This window comes from Pseudorca crassidens, chromosome 3, assembly GCF_039906515.1.
Source record: "Pseudorca crassidens isolate mPseCra1 chromosome 3, mPseCra1.hap1, whole genome shotgun sequence".
Classification (NCBI taxonomy): domain Eukaryota; kingdom Metazoa; phylum Chordata; class Mammalia; order Artiodactyla; family Delphinidae; genus Pseudorca; species Pseudorca crassidens.
The window spans coordinates 10,060,591-10,079,780 of NC_090298.1; the positions used below are offsets into that span (position 1 = coordinate 10,060,591).

The window sequence follows — 19,190 nt, forward strand, 5'->3', positions numbered from 1 at the left end:
TATCACTTCCTTCTCTGATTCGACATTATATCTAAAAGTATTTTTCCAGCAGACTCCTATTTCTACCAGCCGTCCACGTGATCTGCAGCACTGAGGAAATAAGACGGGTTTCTAGACTTCAGGACCAAAGAAACACCTGGCTGAACACTACCTGGCCTGTTTCTCAATGAGGGAAAAAGGGGATTGTCCTGAGAGTTGGCTCATTTCTGGGGCTGGAGAACTTGTCCCTTTTTTTTTTTTCTTTAAATTTTTATTGGAGTAGAGTTGATTTACAATGTTGTGTTAGTTTCAGGTGTACAGCAAAGTGAATCAGTTATACATAAACATATATCCATTCTTTTTTAGATTCTTTTCCCATATAGGTCATTACACAGTATTAAGAAGAGTTCCCTGTGCTCTACAGTAGGTCCTTATTTTTACCTATCTATCTATCTATCCATCCATCCATCCACCCATCCACCCATCCACCCATCCACCCATCCACCCACCCATCCATCCATCCGTCCATCCATCCATTTTCGGCCTCACCTCGCAGCATCAGGTCCTTATTTTAATCCGTTCCTCTTCAAACCCCTCACACCCTCACCTTGCCTCCATGTCCATCGTCTCAAATAGTCATTCCCATACTCCTGGGGTCCTAATCCCAAGTGAAAAGAAGCTTACAAGGTGTTCTGGTGAAATTATTATTTCAAAAAAATCTCATGGACCCTGATTAAAAAAAAAGTGGGATAAAAATCTCTATTCAGAAAAACCACCCCTAGCTCCCGCGTGCTTCCTGAGTGTGGTCAGACCTCCTTGGAGCCAAGCTCAGGAGAGCAGACCTCAGACCACGTGTGGCTTCGACCTCACGTACATCCCCGGTGCCTGCCCTAAGCTCTACCTTAAACCTGCATGGACTCAGGGCACCACTGGACACTTACCCATAACCGATATGTAGCCCGTCCCTCCCTAGCTATACCTCGTTCTCCTACTTGACTGAACCTGTCCGGTTGCACTTCGTTAAACTCCCCCCTCAAATGCTGCCTTCTTCAAGAGCCCTTTCCTGATCCTCCTACCTGGATGTGCCTCTCCCTCCACGGATGCCCCCAGCCTTTGGTCCTCTCTCACAGCTTTGGTATCACAAGATACTTCTGAACTGATATCACTCCTACCCCCTTCCAGTCAAGGGAGACCCCCGGAGTCATGACTTTCATTGTATGTATATGTGAATGTCCAGTAGAGCCGGGCTGATATCATGATTCTCCATAGTAACAATAGTTATTTATTGGGCCCTTTTAACATGCAGACATGCTAATAAACAACTGATAGGCATGATCTTAATCTCATAGGATCTTTGTAATGACTCTGTATAATTGCTGCAGTATTGTTATCCCCACAATAGGATACACAAACAATCTCAGAGAAGCCCCATTTTGTTCCCCAAACAGGCTAAGCATGATTTCACCTCAGGACCCCTGCACTGGCTATTCCCTCTGCCTGGTACATCCTTCCCCAGGTCCATTCGCCATGGCTCCTGGCTTCAGGTGTTTGCTCAGTGGACACCTTATCGTGGAGGGCTTGGCCACCCTGCCCTAGAACATCTCTAATTCTCTTAGTCTTTCTCCACCTGGCTCTTCTCACCACCTAATATCCTATCAGCATCAGACCATTACCTCTAAGAGGACAGGGGCTTTGGCCTCTGTTGTTCACAGATGTGTGTCCAGCACCTAGAAGAGCGGCTGGCACAAAACAGGTGCTCAGTAAAGACTTGTTGAACCAAACTCAACTACCCAAGGTCACAGAGCTGGTAATGGAACCAAGATATGCACCCATGTCTGTCTAGCCCCTCAATCCATGCTGTTAATCACTGCATCCTGTATTTGTGTAACTCAACATAATGCAATGATTTCTTCTACAACTGCAAGTAAATTCAGTACTCTTACTCATGCTTCTACTTGCTCTGTCACCAATATTAAGATGCCTCAGACTCCTTTGGAATTTCCCCAACATTCCATTCCTGACTGTCAACATTCATGTGTTGAGTCTCACCTTTCCACCCCCCAGGGATTTCTTTCCATCGCCCTTCTGGTCAGCATACATTGCTTCCCTGGGTACCATATTTTCCTCTTGTTTTATGCCCTTATTTAGCTAGAATACATCCTCCAATTGTGGTAACTTTCTAGGAAAGGGTGCCTAAGAGAGAGATTTCATGAGTACTTGCAAGTCTGAAAATATCTGATACTCTTCTTATAGATGACGGATAATGTGGCCGTGTACAGATTTTAGGTTGAAACTTACTTTCCCTCAGAACTTTGAGAGCATCACCTGAGTGTTCTTTTCCTACCATATCACTACTGAAAGTCAGGTGGCATCTGTTTTATTCCTCTCCCTAGGTTTCAGGGTCTATTTTATGTCGGTGCTGTGAAATTTCATGATGTAGAAGACGAAATATTTTCTATTCCAAGTGTAGGGTATTTCCTATGAAGACACAGGTCCCCCAGCTCTGAGGAATTGTTCTGCATTACTTCATCGATAATTTGCTTCTCTCCATTTTCTTTCTGGGGCTGTTAGTAATATGTCAGATCTCCCAGATTTGTCCTTTTTGGCTCTTGCTGCATTATTCTCATTTTCTGTCTCTTTCCCTTTATGTTCTCCTTTCCCAGTGATTTCCTTGACTATTTCCGACTCATTCTATCAAATTTTTAATGTGGGTAGTTATATTTTTTACAGCCTAAAGAGATTTTCTTGTTCTTTGATCCTTTCACATATCAACACAGTTCTTACTTAATAAATACAAGATCTTCTTAAATCTTTCTCAGTACTGAATCTAAAGTTTTATCTTGTTTCTTTTAATCTCCCCCTTTTCTGTAAATCATCTCTGTTTCTTCTGAGAGGCAGTTCATTTTTCTGTTTTTTTTTTTTTTCAATGCCACTAATTCACCCAAATTCCTCAGTAATCCTTGCTAATTTCTCACATTTGAGAAGGAGAAACCCAGAGGCAGCGTCTTCTGCTACGACATCAATAGAAATGTTTTCCACTGTGCGTCCCTGTATTAGAATTTATGATGAGGAGGGTGGGCATATGGGCTGGCAGCCTTCCTGCAGAATGAGAATGTGGGCGGCAGCTCTCAGCCCCCTGCCAGCCCATCACCCCACAAGCCTGTATGCAATGAACTTTATCTAGGCCACTAACAGCCATAACTGAAGTCTCACTTTCTCAGGCAGTTTGTTCAGTTTTTTTAAGAGATCACGCCTGGTCTTCCCCCTGGAGTAAACGCTGGCCACAGGGTCACCATCTTGGTAGGAGGGAGGGGATGCAATGGGAGGAGGGAGCTACTGTCTCAAGCTCTGGCTTTCAATGAATCCCTCCACCCTGAGCCTCACTTCTCTTCAGCCCCCCAGCCGAACTCTGAAGGTTGAACCTGGCCAAACATTCACATGAGACAGCCACCTCCGCCACGCTGACATAGCAGATTCTCGGGAGAAACTTCTTCATTTTCATTGCTTATCATTCCTATCTACTCTGCTTTCTAGAACATTTTCAATGGCTTGCTTGTTGGTGACACCCACCCGCTGGTCTCTGTGTTCTTGTCTCTTTTGTGACTGCATTCTCCACTGTAATTCTGTACTCTATTTTTCAGAGGGTCTGAGGCTGGGGGAGGCAAATGAGCGGAGAGAGTCATGTTAGCTTAACTGTTGTCCAAGACACACTGTCATTTTTAAAATTTACATGTTCCCCGTTAAATTAAAGCATGATCAAAATCATGTAAGTATCAATAACATTGGAAAGGCTAGCACAGAAGTCTACATAAAGATGCCACTCTCTTACAAAAGAACAAAAAAGGCCTGTTTACCCCATTTTAACTAGCAAGGTCGCCATGTGGCAGGGAGAGAAGGGAAGATATTAATTTCTGTGAATAAACAAAAAAGAAAGGCATCAGGAAAGCCTTTGGGGTCCCTAGCATCCCAAACACTTAGTTCCAGATCCAGCTATGAACTCACAGAAACGGGGTATTAAAACGACACTGCCTGCTGCTGTCTGACCTGGATGGACAGCAATTGGAGAGCAATCAGATACTATGTATGTTGCAATCAGATGCTGCACGGAGTGACTTTAAAAGGAATGTCTGGGAGTCCCGGGCCCCCAGGCACATGGAGGCTGTTAGACAGGGGTCAGCAAGTACAGAGGAGGTTTGCTGAAGAGATTTTAGTACCTGCTGTCTCTGGAGAGAAAGCCTGGAGAGAGCGGGCTTCCACTCAGATGTGGGTTCCCTGCTGTGAAATGGGATCCCAGAGCTGTAGAGGGAAAATGGCTGGCCGAATCATCACTTTATTGGTGGAAGCTGGAGACAGTCAATGAGTGGGAATCGGCCCATACTCCCCAGGTGCATTGGGCTGCAGGATGGCTCAGTGCACAGTGCAAGAGAGAGATCTACTTTACTTTCTGAGCCAGAAGGAGATGCCTGGGCAGGGCCGGGGCTCTGAGAGCATGAGCTTCTCAGGAGGGGAAGGGGCTGAGGGGCATGGCCAGCGGGGAAAGCACTGGAGCTTCTGCAGTTGGGGAAGGGTCCCCAGTGAGGTCCAGTTCCAAAGAACCCCTGGAAGTTCTAGACAGCCAGCTGTAACCACCTTGGAAAGAAGATGAAAGTGTTGACTGATATCGCAGGCTGATCACATTCTAATTAGTAAATCTAAACTGGGATTTTTTCTTTTCTTTTTTCACTTGAGGGTGAGCCAGAAGGTTCACAAGAGCTCTTCAAGCATTTGTCCACAGGCAGGGAGAGATCACCTTCAGGAAATGCAATTTAAAGGGGCTGAAGCAGCCAGGTATCACATTGCATTCCGACCACATCCCAAGGGCTGTGGGATAAACAAACTCGCTCATTACCTGAGGAGACTTCAGGTTTCCTCTGAGAACCTGACAGTGCAGATTGCAAAGCTTTTTATCTAGGATTAGGCTTTTTTTTTTCTTTTTCTTTCTTATAACAGGTGCACCTGAAAGTATTAACAAATCAGGGAATGAATCAGATCTCCAAATACGTGGAATGTGGGATTTATAGTGTGTGATCCCCTCTAAACAGTGCGTTTGATGTCCCTTTGGCAGGGTTACAAGACAGACACGCCTGGACCAAATTCCTCTCCATATTAGGTCAGTTTTGATTACAATCGTTGGCTAAGAATCTTCATTTAATCCATTTCATTTTTACTTAAAAATAAGCTTCTGATGTTCGACTTAACTTTAATACATATTTACAACTCAGATTTCTATTTTTAACAGGATTAATTTTGCTCTAAACTGGAAAATGAAAGGATTATGTAATCTGCTTTATGAAATTGAACAAAAATTGGTGCTGCTAGTCATATTCAACAGGATGTTGACACATTTTTGGGATATTTTTGCTTCTTGAAAATCACTGGTCATCTAAATAAGTTGAAAACTTATACTGTATTTCTACATCTTTGGTGTTTTTCTTCAATAACACAAAATACACTACCTCTATCCATGTATCATGTGTACTGAAGAGTATAGAGATGCTGGATTCAAAGTGATCTAGGTTCAAATCGCATCCCTGTCATTTCCAGCCAAAGTATCGATAACTTTGGGCAAGAGACTTATCATTGATAATAAGCCTCAGTTTTCAAATCTGCAGAATGGGGGTAAGAATCACACCTACCTCATTAAGTTTTTGTTAGAAACTACATGAGACATGCTATTCTCTTGGCTTCTAAGAAATGACACTGACCTACACTTCTGGCTTATCTTTCTTTTGTCTGGGTTCCCGCTCAGCTCCTAGACCTCTACATTGGTGGGAGGCATCTGGGCTCAGTCCTTGGACCTCTTCTCTCTAAACTTACTTCCTATGTAGTATCTTCTAAGACTCATGGTTTCAAATACCATCTACTTGCTGATGACTCCCTAATTTTTATCTCCAGCCTGGGCTTCTCCCCTGAACTCCAACTTGTGTATCCAACAGTCTACTTCACATGTACCTTTTGATAGACAGATATCACACGTCCAAATCCATGATCTTGAAATACACCAGCACTGCCCCCAAACCAACCAGATCCCTCTGTATCCTGCCCCATCTCAGTCAATGGTGACTCCATTTTACTGGTTGTTGAGTCGATGGCATCCTTGAGTCCTCTTTCTCTTACTGTCATCACCTAGTCCATGAGACAATCCGGTCAGATCTACCATATATACATATCCAGGATTACACCACTTTTCATAACCTCCAATGCTACCATGCCGGCCCAAGCCATCACTGTCTTTTGCTTACATGTTACTGTAATTACCTCCCAACACGTATTCTTGCTCTTGCCCTTGATCCCCTACAGCGTATTCTGTTACAGACTAAGCCACATTGTGTCCCTCCTCTGCACAGATGCACAACAGCTCCTGGGGAGGGGCACAGCCAGCATCCTGAAATCTTCATCAAGACTGATGATATGAGGCCTTCCAGCCCCACGTTGCTAGTCACTTTGCTGACCTTGTGTCATTTCTTTGCCCCCTTTTCTCTGATGCACCCTTACTGGTCTTCTTGCTCTTCTGCAATCACATCAGACACGCCTCCATTTACCAGCCTTTGAGACTGCCGCTCCTTCTGGTCAGAACACCATTCCGCTGGATATTAATGCGGCCAGCACCCTCACCGCCTTCATAATTGACTCAAAAGTTACCTTCCAAGTGGAGCTTTCCCTGGCCACTCTGCTAAGCATTCCTGTGACTTTTCTGTCTTCTCCAGCTGAAATGAGGCCAGGGATTTTGGTTGATATTGATGAATTCTGTATCCCTAGGGTCTAAATCAGTGCCGGTACCTAAGAGATGCTTAATAAATAATTAAAGGAATGAATGCACCCAACAGTGTAAGTCACTGTCTACCCTGTGTTCACACTTCCTAGCTATCAGTGACAAACCTCCAAAATCACAATCCTGAAAACGCAAACGCTATTTTTCAGTCTTGACTTTGTGCTTTCAGTGAGCAAACCAGGTGGCTCCAAACTTTACGATGCCTGGAACGGTACCAAGCATACAGATTTAGGTATGGAGGCCAAAAGCTCCAAGATTCCTGATCTCTCACAAAGGTTAGACTCGGTCCCCACACCTTTCCTGGGCCGTAGTTTGCTAAATTCTAAATAGGGCCAAGGATCTTATGCAACCCAAGTATTTATGCAGAGTTATAGAATAATTTGGAACTCAAAAACCCACCAGCAGCAATTTGCATGAAAAAACCTTTAAATGAATATTTAAAAGTATGCATTTGAAACAAAGTAATTCAAACATGAAAAGTGCTCGCTGTAGCTCATAAATCAAGAATCTTCAATGGCACAACGAATTCTTTTCCCACCAGGGAGCAAAAATGAAATCGTGTCAGAGAATTTGAGGAATGGATGGAAATGAGGAGGGAAGTGAAGGCACATGGGATTGTGTTGAACAACTGAAGTTCTCTTAATTCTGGCCAAAGCCTTCCTACCCACAAACAGACACAGACACACACACACACACACACACACACACACACACGCGCGCGCGCGCATCATATCCTCAGAAACATTCACTCCAGATATTAGAGTACAAGCGATCTTCACAACACATTTACTTTTAAAGCCTCTTCCTACATTCAGTGACATAAGGAGCTGTCAGGCTCTCTCCCCGCCCCGTTCACATCCCCCCGCCACCAGACCCACACTCCCTATTTTTACTAAAATGATAGAGTGGAACATGCCCAAGTTTAGCAAGTATGATCACTGAGATAAAGAGCTGCAAGCTAAGACTCCTGGTTTCTTTCCCCAGGTCTGTGCAGGGGATGAAATGGCCTTTAGCAAGTCACCTGGGCCTCTCTGGGGCTGAGCTGCCTCTTCTCTCTGGTGGCTGGGAAGTGGGTCCTGGGGCTTGAGTCTCCCACAAGCTCCCCCAGGTTCCCACTCCTTGCCACGATCTAGTAACTTATTTTACACACTTCTAAAACAAAGTTTCCAGACTTATATAAAAGAAGATTCCATACAGGTCTCCCTAGCCCTGTCTTCCAACTAGATTGCCACTCCCGAGCCCCTACACAATAGGTATTTGGATACTGGCACTAGGTTGGCATCGGTGAGTGTCACTTCCAAAATTCTATTACAGAGAGAGAAGGAGTGAGTGAGAGAATAAGCATTCTTAGCAGATTTGGGGGGCAGCGGAATTGCAGCCTGCGCCCTGCTACGCCAGGCCAGTCCACACCAGCAATTACTGTGTTGAATTGAAAAGGCCCTTGGACATGCCTCTCGCATGCTTCCAAGTTCCTTTTATTTAATCTTATTTATCTTCACAGTCATCCATTTATGTCAAGAAGGGAAACATATGAGTGCAGCATGTTACTAGAGTGACACAATTACCAAATACCTTCAAAAGAGGAAAAAAAAAAAAAAAAAGACAGTAAATCCGGGTTAGTTGTCAGATGTTTTAGGAGACAAAACTTTAGTCGTTCAATCATAGTGTCTTGTTTAACCTGAACATATGGTGCTACCAGCAGACACTCGCCAGTTCAGCCTGGTTTTTGATGGGCATAACGACCACAGAAGTGTCACCTCCTCCGAACTGGCAGAGAAAAGCAGGCTTCATCCCCAAACCCCAGTCCAGCCCAGCTCCCCCGTCCCTTTAATAAGCAGGCAACAAACTCAAGGGACTTCATCACTGGTTACTTTTTCCCCATTGCTGGAATCTATGTAATTTCAATGACAGGTATGGGAGCATCCTTTCCTTTTCCCAGTGACTAAACTTAGACAAAATATAATAAATTCGAGCCATCACAAAGTAGTAAAAATTCAAGGCAATTAATCATGGGTTAACTTTTCATTACTACTGAAATCTTTGTAAGGTGAATGTCTGCTTTGGGAAAACTCCTTACTTTTTTCTACAACTGAATGTAGATAACTACCTGGGTGATCACAGAAAGTGTTATTTTTGTTCTCTACACTCTTTTTCTGGATACGATCAACAGGTCTATGTGATTCTTTTATTTATTTATTTTTTTGCGGTACTTGGGCCTCTCACTGTTGTGGCCTCTCCCGTTGCGGAGCACAGGCTCCGGACGCGCAGGCTCAGCGGCCATGGCTCACGGGCCCAGCCGCTCCGCGGCATGTGGGATCTTCCCGGGCCGGGGCACGAACCCGTGTCCCCTGCATCGGCAGGCGGACTCTCAGCCACTGCGCCACCAGGGAAGCCCTATGTGATTCTTTATTAAACTTGACTTTAAGGATGGATATCTTCGTCTTCAGATTGGCAGGGGATGGGAGGGAGAGAGAGGGAGAGGGAGAAGGGGAGAGGGGGACAGAGGGAGAGGGAGAGAGAGAGAGACACAGAGACAGAGAGAGTGAGAGAGAGAGAGAGAGAGCACTAAGAGTTTGGGAGACTGCATTACTTCCAAACAGAAGCAACCGATAGCTTTGAGTTCAGATGCTACCACAGCCTACCTAGGGACACCCTGGCCTTCCCTTCCTTCAGCGTATGCTGAAAACCTGCCCACGGACACGCCCAGCCTGAGTTGGCTCCAGCCCAGCCGCCTGCCTGCCTCATGCCCGGGGCCCCAGCACGCGCCCAGGCGCCCCCGGGGCCGAGCCGCGGGAGGCGGGCGGCGAGCCCTTTACCTGCTAGGCTGCCCGGCCTCTGGAGGGTGGCCGTGGCATACAGCTCCTGCGTGTGCTTGCCGTACGGCTCGGACGCGTGGACCAGACGCTTGGTGGGCGACAGGGTGGCGTACGTGCCGATGGTGGAGCTCAGCTGGTGGATGGGCGAGGAGGAGAGGGTGGACTGCACGGTGGGGGGCGAGGTCACGCGGATCGGGGACAGGCCGGCCGAGGACACGACGATGTTGATGGGCGAGCTGGTGCTGTAGGACTTGGCCAGGCGGCTGGGCGACTGCTTGGGCGAGGAGCCGCGCGGCGCGGCGTAGGAGGCGCCCTCGGGGGCCGAGCCTCCGCGCTGCAGCTTGGTGGGCGAGCCGCCCTGGGGCGCGGCCAGCGGTGAGCCCCCGCGCGGGGGCGCGGGCAGCGTGGAGCTCGAGTAGTAGAGCGCGGCGGCGGCGGCGGCGGGCGGCGCGTCGGGCAGGTGGAAGGCGCTGCCCAGGCTGGGCGCGAACGGCTCCCGCAGCGGCGGCGGCGGCGGCGGCGGCGGCGGCGCGGGCTCGGGCCCCGCCAGGTGCCCCGCGCGGCTCGTGGTGCCCTGTGCGCGGGAGAGCAGAGAACACGCGCTCTTAGCCAGCGGCAAGCAGAGGGAACCCCCCGCGCGCGCCGCCCGGCCCCGGCGACCCCGGGCGGCGCGGGCGCGCCGGGGCCCCCGAGAAGCAGAACCGCGCGGGGTATGGAGACGCACGCGCCCCTCCGGCCGCTTGGGAGCGGCTCCTGTCCGACCGAAAGAACAAACAAACAAACAAACAAAAACCGGAGAGCAAAGGGCGGCTGACCAGGGGATGGGGATCCCGTCTGACAAGTGGGACACGTATGCTGCTCACAAATCTCAGAGGTTTCTGGAAGAGCAGAGGCATCGCAATAGTCTCCGAACGCTCTGAAAAGGCCAGCCAGCGGGGCCATCGGGATCTACCTGCAGGCAATCCCGATCTGTTAGTTTTAACGAGAAATTCAGGCGTCCAGCCTTTCCTCTCCATCCCGCCCCCCACTCGCACGGGCATTTCATTGGATACAGTTTCTACCTCTGAAATTGGCCAAGTTGCCTACTTATCTGGAGAACGTAAGAAATAAGCATACTTCGTGGAGTTTATTCTGTTGCCATTTTCCCGTTGGTTCTTCTTTGTGGATAAGTTAAAAGGAGGGGAAAATATGAAGTCGGAATAAATATGCTTGGGCTTTCAGGCTTTAAAAGAAAAAGCATTTCCAGAGGAAGCAGAGCAGTTGTAAATGAAAAGACTAAAAAAACCCTCCCTTTTCTAGATTTTAACGCTGGGCTCCAAATCTTTCAGCATCTCTCTCTCTCTCTCTCCAGCTCGCTTTTAAGAGCCCCCTGCAGCTGTGTCTTCAAATTGAAAGCCAGTTGCCTCTGGTCTATTTTCAAGAACACAAAAGACAACAAGGGCTGGGGTGGAGCTGGAGAGACAGTTGGAGGGGAAAGCACTTTCCTTGAATCTGATCCAGAGATAAATTTGCATTCGAATGAAAACACTACATTGTCAACCACTTCTGGGCAGGAGCTCTGGGATCTTCCAGGCTTTCCCGGAGGAGCAGAAAAGTTTTTTGAGAGCAGGCTGGTGTGAAAAGGGGGTAGGACTGTACACAGAAAAAGAGAAACTGGGGAGAGCAGGTTCTGAAATTAGGGGTGGGAATTAGGTAGGGAGGAGGATGCGGGTGAGATGGAGAGAAGGGGGAGAGAGAGAGACCGAACAGATGCTCTACATTAAGAGTTTCAATGTTGCCTCTCCACTCGCTTTGGAACTGCAATTGGCAAAAAACAGACCATCGCACACACAGCGTTCCAAATTTTATCTGGATGTCAGATTCATGTGAAGATCTGAGGGAGTTAGTGGACCAATATCAAAATCCTCTATTAAGGGTATCCTAGATAGGAAGAGAGTCTGTTGAAAGACATTCTGTGGGAGATGTGTGTGTGTATTTATTCATATATGATGTATATATTTCACATATTTGCATATGTGGGTGTGTATATGTATGTATTCATCAATCCACTGACAAAGTTTCTCTCCTTGACCAAACTCTAGTCAGGCTCCTCTGAACTCCCTTCTCAACATGGCTCTGCACTGCCCAGTTTTAGCAAGAATCCTCCACTCTCAGTGTCTGGTCACCCTCCATACCTGTTCCAGTTCCTCATTCTCCACCATCTCCCAGGCAATGTCGCAGCACTCTGGCCTGTCTTCAGCAAGAATCCTGTTAGGTCTGTTTAGCCAGAATCTCCCCCCAAGCCCTGACATTTCCTCTTAGTGATTTTCCACCCACTGACCTCCAAGCTACTCCTTGGCTAACCATTCCTCCTTTTCCTTGTTGTTTTCAAAACTGAGCCCAGTTCTATACTGAGATCTCTCTTCCCCTAGTGCAATACTTAAATTCTTTTCTGAATCGAAACGGTATTTACCACTTTAACTACTATCCAGTTCTGGTTTTTCTTTAGCATCACAAAGCAATTATTTTGAGTCCAACGGTAGGAGTGGAAGTAAACTGTAAGCTCCATGATTTTGTTCAGTAATGCGCCTCCAGCAACGAGAACAAGAAGGATTCATAGCGGAGATGCCACGAATGTTTGTGGAATCAGTGAAGGAATGGTTAATAAAACTGGTCCCGAGGCTTTGGCATGAGGGTTTCCATGGTGGAGAAGCTCTGCAGAGCTGGTGCGCTCACCTGGACCCCAGAGATATTGTCTAATATCATCCAGAGTCATGGCGGTGGGGAGCTGCTTACATCTAATTGTGCTTCCCTCCCAGTAGAAGTTCTGAGCATGAAATGTATAGCCTGGGCTTCTCAAACCTGGCTGCATGTTATAATTGCCAGGGGAACTTTTGAAAAAAAAAACTCAGTACCCAGGCTGTATCCACTAGCCATTTAATTCAGGATCTCTGGAGGGGGGACCCAAACATCAGGCTTTGGGGACGCTCACCAGGTGATTCTAATGTACAATCGAATATAAGAACAAGTCATCCCTAGAGCAGTGGTTTTCCAAGTGTGGTCCCCGTTCCATCAGTCAGCATTAGAAGTAGCAGCAGCGTCACCCCACATTTACTGAGTGGGGAACTCTGGGGGAGGGGCCCAGGGATCTGTGTTTTATCATGTTCTCAAGGTGATGACGATGCTTGTTTAAAGTTTGCAAGCCTCTGATCTAGAAGAGATTCTGATTCAGGGCTCTGAAGTGGGCCTGAGGGTCTGCATGGCTAACAATCTCCCGGAAGACGCTGCTGGTCTGAGAACTACTGCTAAGGTGCAGATAGGGACTGTCTTTCTTCACTTTTCTTTGGAAGCTCTCCTGGGGCCTGAGCAACATTCCACTGTGCAGAACCCAGCTGTCAAGTGACAGAAAAGCCTCCAACAGGAATTTCTGGAAATCTTTCCCACAGGCACATGAGGAGGAGAAAGAACCCCAGAGGGTCTAAGGAGAGTTCCCTGCTGACAACAGGACAAATACTTTTTGGTATGTCTTGGATATATAATATTAATAACGCTATGTGACATCAAAGATCCCATTCCCTAGTAGCATAGTTTTCAATAAAATCAATACTAAAGTACCCTAATATAAATTAAAACAACATTATGTAGTATTCTAGTCTTTAAGTATTAGAATAACATGGATCCTAGGGAAACCTTGAATAAATTTTGCAAATAATTTATTTTCCCTTTAATATGTTGGAACTTCCAACTGGAGAAGTGCTAACTCTGCTGAATATTATTCATAAGGATTCTTAAATGGCCCCCAAATCTATCAAAGTTTTGAGAACCGCCAAACCATTTCCAGGTATTTTGACAGGCTATAGCAACCAATTCAAAAACCTTTTAAAATATGGTAGGATCTTGGTGAAATGTTGCCAGTAACTTTTCTACAAGTAAAAAAGAAAAACATAAACAATAAAACCGTATATGCATTTTAAGGTGGGTATTGTCTATGTTGGAAATGTTCTATATCTGTACTGTCCAATATGGCAGCCATTAGACACATGGGCCCTAGACACGTGCACTGATTTTAACACACATTTCATTTGAATTAATTTGAATTTAAACTGTCAAATGTCTCTAGTGGCTACCTTCCTGGATTGCACAGTTAGGTAAGCCCTTCTGCAGTTTTTAATAAACAATCTGGGGGTATTATACTCCATTCCAATAGTCTACAGAATAATAAGTACCTAAGAATGGTCCTTGGCTAAACAGAAAAATTTATTTTTAGCATCAATTGAACAAAGAGTAATCTTTTGGGAGCTGATCTCCACTCTTGTGTTTATGTTTTGTTCCATTATGTAATTTCATTTAGCAACTCTTAAGGATACATTTCAAGACAGCTGCCTGATTCATAGGATGGTTTATTATGACCTGGGTCATTGGATTAAAGATAATATAAGCACATTTCAACACACATAGAATTTCATCTACTTTACTGTCATGGAAGCTCAATTCTACCTTAAACATATGTTAGAACTATAAATAAAACTGTAAATCCAATGTTAAAGTTCTAAAACTTAACTTTTTCTTCAACTAATGACTATTACATCCTACTGTTTGGAAATGTGTGTGTACAAGTGACGAGCATGGAAAATTTTTTTACTGATAATGATAAATAAGAGATAAATGGTGATACAAGATATTTTGGAAACATTTGAATAAGATGGAGCCCCAATACTGTCCTGGATCACACAGTACGGGCTACTGACCAGGACAATTCCTACCGGGGCTGTCATTCCCAGCTCTCCGAATCAGTCTCAAACCAAAGGACTACTTTAAATGTCTTTGCCACCCCTCCAAAGTGGGGAACCCCTCTATGTGAAATTGACAAGGAAGCAGAACACTGTTAAGTAGATGCTCTGATTAAAGAGTTTCCAGTAGGCAGAGTCTGGGGCACATTATCTTGACATTATTTTGGAGATCTAAAATTGCTATATTTTTGTTGTTACAGAATAATATCTGGCTCACAATTACATTGCTTGTTTTGTTTTTTTATTGGGAAATTCCAACCCCCAAAATATGGCTCTCTTGGACCAGAACATGGCATTAGGCCTGAATACTCAGCATAGCTGTTTCCTGACCTTTTCAGGTTGTATCTTCTGTAAAGAGGGTAGAGACAGCATAAGGGTGACAAGCGGGAAAAAATTCTTCAAACTTGGAAACTTATTTAAGCCTCACTCTCGATTTGGCAGCTCAAAAGACCAAAACAAAAACCCAATGCTTACAGCCAGTTAACAAGGGACTTGACAGCCTGAACTCTCTAAGGAATCGTGACTTTGGATCATGAGTTAGCACTGTCACCAGCACAACCACGTTTTATAGAGCAGACCCATGATTTACAAGCAGTCCTTGTGGAGATGCATTTAGACCTGCCAAGTTTCCTGGAATTGTCAGCGAGGCCCCTAACTCTGGGTCAGGAGGAATATCTGCCCAGAATGCTGGGCAGCCGGGCCAGCAATGTCAGGAATGGGAAGCTGGAGCCTGTGTTTTGTGGCCTCCCAGATGGGAGCCTAATGACTTGGGATCAGCAGTCTGCTCCCCCAGCAGACTGTGTTCATCACTTTTCATTTTCCTGGCATCACTCATCTAACGATTTCTCCCTTTTGTAGGTCACCCTGGTTGTAGGGACTGAGGTCACCGCCAGGAATGGTGCTCCTGGGCACAAACGGTGTCGCAGAGGCAGAGCTGGAGAGTACGTTTCAAAGGAAGGCAGAGGCATCAGGGCCAGCGCCACAGAAGAGCCCAAACACAGGAATGGAGAGTAGATTTGGTGGGAAGGAGTCTGGCTGGTGTTTGAAGGAATGCAAATACAGATAGGAGTAAGTGGTGAGAAAATAATAGCGATGACCAGAGAACATTCTTTCAGTGAGTTAAGAAGCCTGAATAACTTTTGAATACAAACAAAAAAAAGAGGACATGGCTTTAAGATGACATCTTTGAAGAAATCCATTGCTAAACCAGAACTATCTGGTAACATGATTTTGTAATATCAGCTACACGCTGCTGATTAGAATGTCTGAGAATGTGTTGAACTTTCTAGGGTAAGTTGGCACAGGGTTCTAGGCTTGCACAGGAAGATGGACAGAGCCATCTACTCTCACAACTTGGAAACGAGAAGAAACCACCAACTCCAAAATGCCAAGGTCTCATTTCGGTATTATATGAAGCGTGCCCGTAATACAGTACAATGCAAGTAAACTGAATCTACGCCCCCAAAGTACCCCTTGACTCTCTGGGATGAAATCAATTTGCTTGAACACTACTATCACGGCTCCCCAAATCTCAGTAACTTCTCTTTTGAAATTGTCCTCAGAAGAAAGGCCACTCTCTAAATAATTCCCAAGATAGAAAATCCTGGTTCTGTGAGAAAGATTTGATTTTGGAAATAGCCAAATAAAGTCAAGTGCCTTGTCTAGCAATTCCTCTGAGGAGTGCTGCTTGGGGTGAAAACTCATATGAAACGTAAAATGAAGAGACAGCTTCTGTGCGCAGTTTACACACCATCCCTGAAGGCATCACCACTGGGATGAAGTGAGGAAAGGAAGGCTGGGTTTACCTGGTGGGGAAGTTACACTAACACTGAAAGGTGGTCCCCAGAGCAAATTAAACTTAAGTAATTGCAAAATGAAGACACTTGAAAAGAATTTCTTCCTCGGATGAGAACATCTCAATTAAATAAGAGCTATAATGTTTGAGATAATAACGGGGGCCACCCTTATTGCCTTCTCTTTGCATGAGGGCCCCCAAATTATGGAGGATCAAGAGGGAGGGATGGAGAGAGAGAGAGAAATACCTTGCAAACAACATCACCCCTGTCACTGCAGGCAGGCAGGCAGAAGGAGAAGGGGGTGGTAGTGGTCCATTGCCCAGGACCCCTAAGTCACTAGTATAAACAGGGTAGTGCAGACTTTTGCATGCTGGGTACTGGCTTTTCCTTCCCTCTGACATCCCTTTAATAAAAAGTATGATTAGGGTCATCAACAATAAATATTTTCAAAAGTATTTCACGTGACCATTTCTATGGTCTACCAAGTGGAAAGAAAATAGAGAAGAAAAAACTAAAACAATGACATGCGTGTCATAGAAATTTATCTTTAAGAGAGATTTTTTTGATGGCAACTCTTTCCAAAAAAACATGAGCCTTGGCAAAACTACACTCTGTAAAACTTTTCCTTCAGCAAGGGGCTCACGTAGTATAACTTTAATACCCCCAAACCTTTACTCAGAAGAAATGTTACAGTAAAACACGTACACACCCTCCCCACAACGAGAAATGTTTCAGTTATTGAAACCAGATTAAATATATTTCTACTGGAAAGAGAAAATGGATAAGATTTTAAAGCAGAGCATGGAGAAAGGATTTCCCACAGGTAATCTTCTGAAACCTACCTTAAAGACAAACAAGCTGCCAGTTTCCCACAGATATGCCAGACAACGTATACAAGATGACATGATTTCTCCTCTAAATGCAGCATAGTGTATACATTCTACACTAAAGACAGCTCACCAGTTTTGTGGTTTCCAAGTTTTTTAGTGACTTTTCTCTTTACAGGTGCTACCAGCAACAACTTCTTTCCTAAGTCAACAAACTGGAGTGATGTCACACCAGCTCTCTGTATAACCTCTTGCATTCACTAATCAAGAAGCAGGCGTTTATTGGGGGACTGCTGCCTCCTTTGAGCCCTGGGTGTCTCTGTGTCCATCCCACCACCATCCAGAGTTCTCCATCCCCTTGACCTTCACATCTACCTGATGTAGAAGTGCACCAATAACCAATGTTCCAAACTCGTCAGCCTCTGGCAGGAGTGAGCAGATGGTGTATTTATAATATAGCACAAATGAGAACTTTTAAGACATAAAAGGCAGTGCAGCATTAAATAGACAGGCCAGATCAAAAGAAATGGCAAGTTGCTTCTCGAAAAGCTGACTGCTTTTTTAGTGTATCTACCACTGTTCAAGCTTTATTTTAATAAACTGTCATACAATTCTTAATTTCCTGCAGCAAGCAGGCATTTCCTAGGATCATGAATGCACACAAGGCTCACTTCAGTTCTGCTGGATATGAAAGTGGTTTTAAAATCTTTTGGTTCCTGTACTTCTTTGCCAGTATTCTGTGTACAGGTGTATACTTTCCTATTTCTTGCTTATTTTGTTTCTTTGAGGAAGGAAACACTTGATAAGACTACTTTGTGTTTGGCCATGGGGAGAAACCAACATTTTTAGAGGGACTCTTCTGGACCAGAAGTTTTATGTTCGGCATTTCATATAATGCACAGGAAATTGGATGTGAGTGGAAGCAGGCAAAACCTGGAGAAGACCCAGCTTCTGCATCCATCCACAGCCTTTGCAGTATGAGCATCAAGAAGGCTGCGGTTTGAGGAACGTGATGAATATTTGGTGAACCCTGGGTCAGTCACTCAAGATATGGACATTAATTTTGTATGGTTTCCTCTCTTGCAGCAAGGCCATCTGATAGGAAGAGATAGACTTACATGCAACTAACTCTAGGATGTTATATGTGAGATGACAAAATGATGCTTTCAACACATAAGTCGGGCCACGTTGTGCCTCTGCTCAAAATTCTCTGCCACCTCCTGTTTCCACTTCCAGTAAAGGACAAGGTCATCATGATGATCAACTGATGGCCAACTTGGCTTCCCATCTACTTACAAACTCCTGCTTCCCTCTCTGGCCACCTGGGCCTCCTTGCTGTCCTGTCAACATGCCAGTTCACCTCATCCAGGAGCCTCTGCCTTTGCTGTCCCCCAGACAGCCACACAGCTTCCCTCTCTTCTCCTTCGTGTCTTTGCCCCAAACTTGGGGCAAAGGCCCCATATGCCACACCCCATCCTGGACTCTGGAGGCTGCTCATTCTAGTCTGCATCCTTTCCTTCCTTGTAGAATTCATCACCTTCTAACAAACTATGCAGCTTACTTATTCACTGTGTTGACTTTCTGAATTCCCATTGCTGCTACTAGAATATAAGTTCCTTAAGGACAAGGATCATGTCTGTTCTCTTTACTTCTCCAGCCCAAGTACATATAATAGCTCATGGCATACAGTAAGCACACATAACATCTTGAAGGCATTAAAGAATAGCCCAGAGGGGCCTCCCTGGTGGCGCAGTGGTTGACAGTCCGCCTGCCGATGCAGGGGACACGGGTTCGTGCCCCGGTCCGGGAAGATCCCACATGCCGCGGAGGGGCTGGGCCCGTGAGCCATGGCCGCTGAGCCTGCGCGTCCGGAGCCTGTGCTCCGCAACGGGAGAGGCCACAACAGTGAGAGGCCCGCGTACCGCAAAAAAAAAAAAAAAAAAAAAAAGAATAGCCCAGAGATCTATAAATGCAACTGGAAAAGCAGCTCTGTTTTGATTGGGGCACCTCACAGGAGCCACACAAAGCCCAAGGTTGACTCAGACGAGGAAGAGCGGGACGGAGGGGTAGTCTACACACAGCCTTAGAGGCTGGGACGGGGAGCTTGCAGGGCGGCTGAGCAGAGCGCTGGGGTGCGGCAAAGAGTAACTATGAATCAGCTCACGTCACGTTCTGGAAAGGCCTTGGGGTCT

General features: G+C 45.7%; 1 protein-coding gene across 6 annotated transcripts in view; it reads right to left on the minus strand.

Moving 5' to 3' along the window:
* CTNND2 (catenin delta 2) overlaps nt 1-19,190 on the minus strand; it is a 936,316-nt gene that overhangs the window by 395,703 nt on the left and 521,423 nt on the right. For all 6 annotated transcript variants that reach the window (XM_067730382.1, XM_067730378.1, XM_067730381.1 and 3 more), the window contains one exon: nt 9,607-10,180. In XM_067730382.1, coding sequence (XP_067586483.1) covers nt 9,607-10,180 — 574 coding nt within the window. The remainder of the gene's footprint in view (nt 1-9,606; nt 10,181-19,190) is intronic.